The 9,635-nt window shown below is 57.9% G+C and overlaps 1 protein-coding gene across 1 annotated transcript in view; it reads left to right on the top strand.

Annotated features, from left to right (window-relative positions):
- TTBK1 (tau tubulin kinase 1) overlaps positions 1-8,797 on the top strand; it is a 41,624-nt gene extending 32,827 nt beyond the window's left edge. The window contains exons 14-15 of the mRNA XM_027959193.3: positions 3,262-4,817; positions 5,465-8,797. Of these exons, the coding sequence (XP_027814994.1) occupies positions 3,262-4,817; positions 5,465-5,855 (1,947 nt within the window). The 3' untranslated portion in view covers positions 5,856-8,797. The remainder of the gene's footprint in view (positions 1-3,261; positions 4,818-5,464) is intronic.
- Positions 8,798-9,635: the final 838 nt, after the last annotated feature.

Here is a 9,635-nt window from a genome sequence, read left to right on the forward strand (position 1 = left end):
CAAATACCGCTGTGCAGGCTGGAGAACCATAGAAAGCAAATTGAAGTCATACCGTGTCCCTACCCTGAGAAGGGAGCAGGAAGGTGTGAGCTGCCCCGGACGCTGGCTTTCCCTCGCTGACACCCAGCACTGTCTCTTCCCTCTGAGGTAGAACAGGGGAGTGTTGCTGCTGTCCCCTCCCGTGGTGTCCTCAGGCCTGGAGGGCCAAGCGCACAGGGCTGTCCAGGGATCGCCGGCTGATTGAACAGGCACAGGATCACCTGGGTGAACGGGTGAATACTCACTGGACTTGGGCATCCAGGAGAGGCCACAAAGGGTGAGGGAGGGCTTCCTGCTCTCTGAGGAGGAGGAGGGGTGCCTCCAGGCCTGGTGCTCCCCAAATTGGAGCCAGATGGAAAGGGGCTTTGAAACATAAAACCAAGCATGCCCAGGCCAGGGTGACCCTTAGGGTAAATCTGTGTCTTCTCTGAGGTTCACGGCTCTGCTGAAGGGCAGAAGGTCCTGAGTTTCGCCACCTGGGACGGTGAGAAGCCAAGGAGGCAGTGGAAAGAATTCTGAGTTCTGGGCTGGCCTGACTGGTGTGCCTTTGTTACTCAGGCCTATTGATGCCTCTCTCCAGGCCTCAGTTTCCTAGTCTGATATTGTCAGTGATGCCTGATTTCCAGTGGGGATCCCTCATCCCTCCCATGTAATGGAAGGGGAGGGCTTTGAGACGGAAAGGGAGAGGATTCCACCTATGAGCATCTAACGTGGGCACTGTGAGCAGAGGATCCATCCTTTGGATGAGGCTTTTCCAGAGAGATCCAAGAACTGGCCAGATGGCAGGGGCAAAGATCATTCTAACAGGGATGCCCGAAGAGTCAGAGATGGGCAGGAAAATAGGCTGAGATTCTGCTGAGAAAGAGTGGCTTGGTGGGGTTGAAGGATACCCCTGCTGAGTAGGATGTATCTGGTACTGGGTGGGTGGGTTTTGAGCCAGACAGGAGAAACACATAATCAGAACACACTCCGGAGTGTGCTGGGGTCCTGTCTGGTGTCTGACACTATCTTGTCTTGTATGAGGAAGGTTATGGCAGTTAAGGAGGAGAGAAGTCACAGCCTTGAGCGAATCTTGGCCTTGCAGATTCCTTCTCCTCCACCTGCCTATGGGCTGAGCACAGAGACCTCAGCTGGAGAGCCTGAGGTCTTTCCCTGCCTCCATAGGTATGACAACCAGGAGTTTCTGGGATTGAGGAGGGAGGTAATGATCTTCAAACTAGGGTAAGCCAGAGCAGCAGGTAGGAGGTGAGGGTGGGATGGGGTTGGGAGGGAGCTAACGTTTATCAATCCACTGGTATAAGCCAGACCCACTGCTTATATGACCTTGTTTCTGGTCACAGCCTTTGTGGAGTATGCATTATCCCCATCTCACTTCCTAATCTAGAGACTGCACACTCCATGAAAACAAGAACCAGGTCTGTCTTGTTGATCCACAGATTTACAGCCTCTAACACAGTGGTCAAGACAATAGACATTCAAGGACTTTACGCATGCATGCATGAATGAAAAACCCTTAAGAGGCTCACCATTTATCAGGAGAGAGAACCATGTAAAGGCGTGCCTGTCAAATAGAGGGTGGAAGGTTCTGTGAAGGAAGGATGTGGGAAAACAAGGAGAGTGGTGAAATCTGCTTGGTGGGTGGACAAGAAGCTTTTGGGAAAATGAGCTGTTTGAGCTGGGTGCTGGAAGAAGAAGAGGAATTTGTCGTGTCAGTAGAGAGAAAGGGACGGACCCCTGGGCAGAGGAAGCTGTCTAGGGAAGGATCAGAAGTATGAGAAAACTGCATTTTGAGAACTGCTAGAACATAAGCAGGGGAGCAAAGTGAGGTTAGAGCCGAAGGTAGGAGCCAGATCATGGGCTGGGCTGGGGTGGGGTGAGGTAGGGAGGGGTGGGGAGGAGAGAGGATGCTCATATGCCGAGCCAAGGGTTGGGACTATCTCCAGAGGACTGTGGGGCCCACCGCAGGTTCCTGCAGATTTGAAACAGTGGGAAATGAGATCCGATTTAAGTTTCAGGAAGATCACTTGGGCAGCTGTAGGAAGAACGGATGGGCAATGTAGAATGGGGAAAAAAATCAGGCTCATGGCTGGGGAGCCACCAGGCAGCACAGGGCTGTGCCCGTGGGGATAGGACAGCAGACACAGATGTTCAAGAGGAATGCCTGGCAGGACTCCCTGAGTCTGGATGGCCCCTGAAGGTGTTGGAGCCCTTCCAGGGCTTTGGGTCTGCAAGGGCTGTGTTTCAGAAAACAGAAGCCCTGTGTGTTCAAAAGGCTAACAAAGTTCTGGATACCATCGGTACCATCCCCCCAGGAACAAAGCCACGTCAGCCCTGATGGGGCCTGGTGCTGTGTGGGTGCCCAGGGATGTGTGTGATTGACAAGAAGACATAGCAGCGGAGGCCCTGGTAAGACGCTCAGGTCTTTTGAGTCTGGAAGGAAGAGGGCTCAGGAGAGATGTGGTAAGAGTCTAGAAAGCTAAGGACATGCTATCGCATGGCCAAAACTTCCAAGGGACAAAAGTAATCAAGTGAAAAGGAACTGTCTTTCATAGGCTGGCTGTGACTTTCTGGAGAAGTGTGGACTCAAAATGCACCTACAGAGGGCTGGAAAATTCCTGGCTGACAGGCAGGTGGGAAGGAGGCTGGAGCTCCAGGGACCCAGCCTGCACTTCACGGGGTGGAGGATGGCCCAAACTTTGCCCTGACAGGTTCTGGTGGCCCCGCAGCCAACTCCCTGGCTACAGAGGAGCCGTACTCTATGAGGAGGCAGTGAGGGCAACCCAGACACTTGCTGCTCCTCTCTGGACCTGGTTTCCTCACCTGCAAAAGGAAGGGTTGATCTACATGGTGGCTATGATGGCTTGCAGTTGTCATTTTCTTCTGTTGACTGAACTACAGTTGGCTCTGTGTTTCAGGGTACACATGGGATACAGGAGAGGAGTAGGGGTAAAGGGGAGAGTGGGAGATGGAAAAGCCACCGGGATAAAGGCCTGGGGACCTTCCAGGGGACCTGGAGCATGGAAACAGTCATCAGAGATTTATTGAGCAGTTACTAGGTCCCAGGGACCAGCCTAAGCTCCGGGGATGGAACAATGAACAAAACAAGCCTCTGTGCCTGCTCTAGTGGAACTCCCACTCTGGCGAGCCTCCAAGACTGAGGGTGCAGCCAGGTCCAGGAGCAGGGCTGTGACCTCAGTGGGTCCCTGTGTGTGCCCCTTGCAGGTATTCTCTGTGGCACCCCCGTTTGAGGTGAATGGTCTCCCACGAGCTGTGCCCCTGAGCCTGCCCTACCAGGACTTCAAGAAGGATCTCTCCGATTACCGCGAAAGGGCTCGGCTGCTCAACAGGGTCCGGAGGGTAGGCTTCTCGCACATGCTACTCACACCTCCCCAGGTCCCACTGGCTCCTGCTCAGCCTCAAACAAATGGGAAGGAAGAAGAGGAGGAGGAGGAGGAGGAGGAGGAGGAGGAGGAAGAGGAGGAAGAGGAGGAAGAGGAGGAAGAAGAAGAGGAGGAGGAGGAGGAAGATGAAGAGGAGGAGGAGGAGGAGGCAGTGGCCCTGGGGGAGGTTCTGGGGCCACACAGCGGCTCCAGCAGCGAGGGCAGTGAGAGGAGCACAGACCGGAGCCAGGAGGGCGCGCCTTCCACACTGCTGGCCGACGACCAGAAAGAGTCCAGGGGCCGGGCCTCGATGGCTGACGGGGACCTGGAGCCTGAGGAGGGCTCCAAAACGCTGGTGCTCGTCTCCCCTGGTGACATGAAGAAGTCGCCCGTCACTGCTGACCTGGCCCCTGACCCCGACCTGGGCACTCTGGCCGCCCTCACCCCACAGCAGGAGCGGCCCCAGCCCACTGGCAGCCAGCTGGATGTGTCGGAGCCAGGCACCCTGTCCTCCGTCCTCAAGTCCGAGCCCAAGCCCCCCGGGCCTGGGGCAGGGCAGGGGACGGGAGCGGTGGCCATGGGGGCAGGGGGAGTGGCAGTCACCTCCTCACCCTTCACCAAAGTCGAGAGGACCTTTGTGCACATTGCGGAGAAAACCCACCTCAATGTCATGTCTTCCGGTGGACAAGCCTCCCGGTCTGAGGAGCTCAGCTCTGGGGGCGAGCTGGGCCTGGAGGTGCCCTCTGATGGGAGGGTGGCGGAGGAAGGGGCCTCCGCACACTTGGAGAATGGCATTGCCCTGTCAGGGCTGGAGAGCTGTGTCCCGTCAGTACTCCCAGGGAGCAGCCCCTTGGTGGTGGCCACAGACTCACTGCCCAACGGCCCAGCCCTGGCTGATGGGCCCACTCCCGTGTCCCTGCTGGAGCCAGGCCCCGAAAAACTGGCCACCATCTCTCCTAGTCGCCACGCCGTGCCAGGCCCCCGCCCCAGGAGCCGAATCCCCGTCCTGCTGTCTGAGGAGGACACGGGCTCGGAGCCCTCCGGCTCACTGTCGGCCAAAGAGCGGTGGGGCAAGCGGGCCCGACCGCAGCAAGACCTGGCACGGCTGGTGATGGAAAAGAGGCAGGGCCGCCTGCTACTGCGCCTGGCCTCTGGGGCCTCGTCTTCTTCCAGCGAGGAGCAACGCCGTGCCTCTGAGACTCTCTCAGGCACAGGCTCTGAGGAGGACACGCCTGCCTCCGAGCCTGCGGTGCCCAGGAAAGCCGGGCGGGCAGCTGCCACCAGGAGCCGGATCCCCCGCCCCATTAGCGTCCGCATGCCCACGCCTGCTACAGCCCAGCAGCCCCCCGACAGACCCCAAGGTGCGGCCCCAGCATCTGACACAGCCATCACCAGCAGGTGAGAAACCGCTGCCAGTCCCAGGGGGGTGGGTGGTGGTGGTGGGGTGGCAGAGGGTGACCACAGAAAGCTTCCTCCAGGGGAGGCTTTCCTGGAGGCAAGGGATACTGATAATTCAGCCACACCTCCCCAACCAAGTCTCTCTTCTGACTTGGGTCCCAGCCCTGGCACTGGGCTCAAGGAAGTGTCTGGAGGGATGTCAAGGAGGCAGGCTTGGGAAAGGTTGATGGGGGATAGTGGGGTCCACACACAGTCTCTGGTGTGCCACGGGGCATTTAAGGCTCAAAGATAAAGGCTAGAATAGTTGGGAGAAAACATGACCCATATTAATATAAGCACGCGTATATAATACAGTAGAATGTAAAGATGAAACAGAGACATCAGAGAAAGCATGCAGCAAGTTCTTTTGTTAGCAGCCCGGGTGGGGGGGTGGGGGCATGGGGTGGGGGAGGGTGGCCCTTAGAGGCCCCGTCCTGGAGGACGGGGCACCACACCTCAGTTTGTCTGCCTCGGTTTGATTGTCTGTGCCAAGGTCTCATCCTCAGGCTCATCCACCTCTGAGGATGCACGACTCGGGCTCAGTGCCCAGGGAGATTCTGAAACTGTCTGTCTTTTGTTTCTTTGCCCTCCTTCCGCATCTTCCGCAGGCTCCAGCTGCAGAAGCCCCCAGGGACGGCCATTGCTGCTGACCTCCGTCCCAAACAGCCCTCCGGCCGAGGCCCGGGCCCCGGGCGAGCCCCCACCGGCACCAAGCCCCCAGCCCCGCGCAGTCCCGGCCTTCCCTCCTCCTCCGCGCACCATCCCAGCGCGTCCCCGCGGAGCCGGTCCTTGTCCCGAAAAGAGAGCCCCTCCCCTTCGCACCAGGCCCGGCCCGGGCCCGCCCCACCCCGGGGCGCCCCGCAGGCCCGGGCGCAGCCTGAAGGCACCCCCTCCCCTTTGGGGGGCCCCAAGAAAGGACCCAGAGGGAAAGTCCAGACTCAGCGCGCAGCAACCAAAGGCCGGGCGGGGGTTGCGGAGAGTCGGGCGGGGGCCAGATAATGATGCGCGCGGCTCTCTGCGGCCCCCCACCCTCACCCCGGCCCCCCACCCGCAGCCGGCCACACTGAAACAGCTCCCAGCACAGCCTTAGGCGCCTGACGCGCGCCACCCGTGCACCCAGCTTCCCGCCTGCACCCGCGAGGACGCGCGCCAGCACACACAGCGACCACCCGTCAGCCCTGCCGATTGGGGCACCGGGCCCCGGGAGAGCGCCCACCTCCCCATCCTTCCCCTTCCCCGCCTCTCCTCCCGCTGCCCTTCAGGTGGGGCAGGCTCACCCTCCGCCCCGGGGAAGGCTCAGCGACTTTTCACCAAGGACTCCACTAATGGGGACCCCTGCTCACCCACCAGGCCTCTGCTGTTCCCCATGCCCCCCTAGGGAACTCTGCTTACACATCCTGCGGCGTCTTTTCCTCCTCCTGACCCTCTTCCAGCCAAAGCCCCCCCCCCCCGCCCCCCTTTTTGGAAAGGCAGCCTCAAATTCCAGAAATGGAGGCTCCAGCCTCCCACTAGGGGCTAATCCCGCCATCCCTTGGGAGCTCAGGTGGTTGGAAAGCCTCTTCTCAGCTGCCAGACTGGAGTTGGAGAGGTGAGACCTAGGAGCCATTGGTCTACTCAGGTGTGAGGGGGCAGGTGTGACCTGCCCCAGAGTCAGCACTGTCCTTGACACCCCTGTGGGAAGCAGTGGGCAGGTGATGGGAGAAGGGTGCTCCCTCACACCCCTAGGGTACAACGACCCCCTTCCCCTAAGTTTGTGTGGAAACCATCAAGTGTGCAGGGGCTGCTTTCCTGGGCAAGAGTTTCCCAGTGGGAAGTTGCAGGGGTGGGGGAGGGGCGGGGCTTTAAAAAAAATGTTTCACCCCTTCCCGTGGTCCCCTGATCTAGTGCTGAGGACCCCTCACCATCAGGAATTCCTTCTTGCCATCTAACCTCAATCTTGCCTACTGCAGTTTCAGCCAACTTCTCTCTCTCCTGAAATCAGTGGGGGTGGAGAATGACTGGTTATCATCTTCTCTGCACTGGCCCTTTGGAGATTCAGGGACCCAGTTCTGGCTGCATCACCCTCTCTGTCCTCCTGGCGCTGAAGAGTGGGCTGGATCAGACCACCATCTCCCCTACAGGAGAGAGAGCAGAAATAGGCAGACAGACTGACAGACAGCTGGCCCCTGGACTCGAGGCAGAAAGGCCCTTCTCACTTCTGTACGTTTCTATGATGGGTCCAGCCCCAGTGCCCTCCGCCTCTAGCTCACCCTTCAGCCTGTCCCCTCTTGTTCTAAGCCAGCCCATGCAGCTGAGCAGTCCCTGCAGAGGGTGAGGCCTGCGCTGCTCCATGAATGGATATGAGGCCTCCTCCTGGGTCTGGCTCCTGCATAGCTCATCCCCACTGATCATCAGCCTCAACTGCCTACATCTGGGCCAAGGGGCTGCAGAGGGGATAGTCAACCTGCCCATTTGGGACAGGTCCCCTGCGCTCTTCCTCCATCCTCGGCACCCACAGCCTCTGTCCCCTGGCATGGTCCCTGTTCTTCCCTGGGTCACAGAGAGCAGGGCAAGACAACCTGGGGAAGAGGAATAAAGGCCCCAGCCTGCCCTAGTGGTCTGGCAGCATCCAGCCTCCATCCCTTAGAAGGATGCCCATGAGGAAATCGGCCCTGAGAGAAGCCTGGTGGTGCCAGCTGAAGCCCCTGATGGAGAGTTGGCAGGCTTGGGCAGCTGCTTCTATGTCGAGGTGGTGGCTTCTCTGCAGACCAGCCCAGGGGAGGACTCCAGGGTGGATGGCCTTCAAGGTTCACCCTTCACTGACGCAGAAGCTCCCAGAACACTCAGGAAACCTCTACGGACAGAGCCCTCTTTGTCAACCCGAGACCCATCCCAAGGCCTCTACTGCCCTCTGGGTCCAGCAGAGGGGGTGGAGGAGGGGCCACTCCTTCCCACCTAGAGCTTCTTCGAATGACAATCAGCTCGTGCCAGGTGGGGACCAGGGCATGACCCCTGGTGCCCAGGTCCTGGGCCTGTTCCTTGCCACCAACCGAACTGTGAATGTAGGGCCCCCCAGCCTCACCCCTGCCCCAGGACCAACAACACCCTGGTTTGGTGTTGGGAGGAAAAAGGGGGCGGCCTGAGAGAGCCCCAAACCCATCCCACACTCTAGCTTCATCCAGCACTCGAGCTGGGCAGAGACACAAAACCCTGTCTGCCCTTGGGATTCCGGACCTCCCTAGGGCTCCCAACTGACCTCAGGCCTCTGCGTCATTGAATGTCACCGAGGTGGGGGAGGAGAGGAGGGGGCAAGTGTGTGGGGGAGCTAGGGTACTGACTCTGCCCCTCCCCGCCCCAGAAGGGTCTAGGGCAGAGGAAAACACCACCTTCCAGTGCCCCCATCTCCCACTGCAGTCTCCTCCCCCTTGGGCACCCATTCCTGCCCACCAAGCCCTCCCAGTCTTGAGCCCCTTCTCTATAAAAGTGTTACACCACCACCACACCCTCCAGCATTTCCCCATTGCCACCGCCTGTGTCACTGGCTCAGATGCAGGTCTGCTCACCCCAGAACATGCCTCCCCTCCCCAGCTGCACTGTGCACGAAGAGGGTGCAGGTGAGGAGCTGTGCCCCCAATATGTGGGCTGCCCCCTTCCCAGCTTCTCGCAGGGGCCTGGCTTGTGCAGTCTTCTCAGCTGGGGTGGGGTCAGGGGGAATCCGCCCTGGTGAGCATGGGGTGAGGGGCAGGGAGTTGCCCTTCCCCTCCCTGGGGAAGCCACTGAAGAATGTTTACATGCCAAACAGAATGTAACACCCTCCCCCACCCCTCCTAGTCACTGCATGGCCTCTGCCCACCTTGCACCTGTACATCCCCACCCCAGCACCCTGGAAGCCGCTGTCATGATTAGATCGGGTCTCGGAAGGGAAGTAGCCATCACACCATTAAAAAGCCTGTGGACCTTTCTTTCTGTTGGCCTGGACTCTTTTTCCTTTGGGGGATAGTACAAAGCCCAGGCCTTGGGGCTGGGAGTAGGCAGCGGGGAGAGAGCAGGCTGGTGGGAATGTGAGGAGGGACTGTCCTGGAGGTTGGTTGTCTGCAGAAGAGGACATGGAAGCTCAGGCTGCATACAGGTAATTTGCGCAGAGTCACACGGGTGGAAGGGGATGGCCCTGCTGTCTCTGATAGCAAAGCTCGGGCTCTCTCTGCTCCCCTGGCTCCAAGAGACTTTTAAGTGTAGCTTTGTGTAGAGAGGGAAGGGGGAATTTTCATTGCCCCCAAGTTTACAGACAAAAGCACAAGTGTTTGGAAAACCAGAAAGTACAGCAGCTTATAGACAAGGAAGAATAATGATCAGTATTCTAGCAAAATCTATGAAAATCACAAATGAACAGAGCCTCTGACCCAGCATCTCCACTCCTAGAAATGTATCTTTAAGGATATACCTGTAAACTCACCAAATTATATGTCCTAAGTAATTCATGGCAGCATCCTTTGAACTCCGCAAAGCCTCATCTACAATTCCAAAAGCCAGAAAGTTCTGAAAACTGGGAGACAGACATCCCATTAGCTCAGCATCAACTCATTGATATACAAACCTGACAAGACCATTTATAGTCTTTATTAATTCCACTTACCATACATATTTGCAGTGAAGTATTAATGTGTTTGGTTATGGGATGCTGCCTTAGGTCCTATTGGGGTGTTTCCCAATATATGGACTATACACTGAGTTGCCTAACTCTAAATGTATTCTGAATTCTAAAAGATTTTCAATTGTTTGGATCAGAGACTGTAAACCTGT

This window comes from Ovis aries, chromosome 20 (genome assembly GCF_016772045.2).
Source record: "Ovis aries strain OAR_USU_Benz2616 breed Rambouillet chromosome 20, ARS-UI_Ramb_v3.0, whole genome shotgun sequence".
Lineage (NCBI taxonomy): Eukaryota > Metazoa > Chordata > Mammalia > Artiodactyla > Bovidae > Ovis > Ovis aries.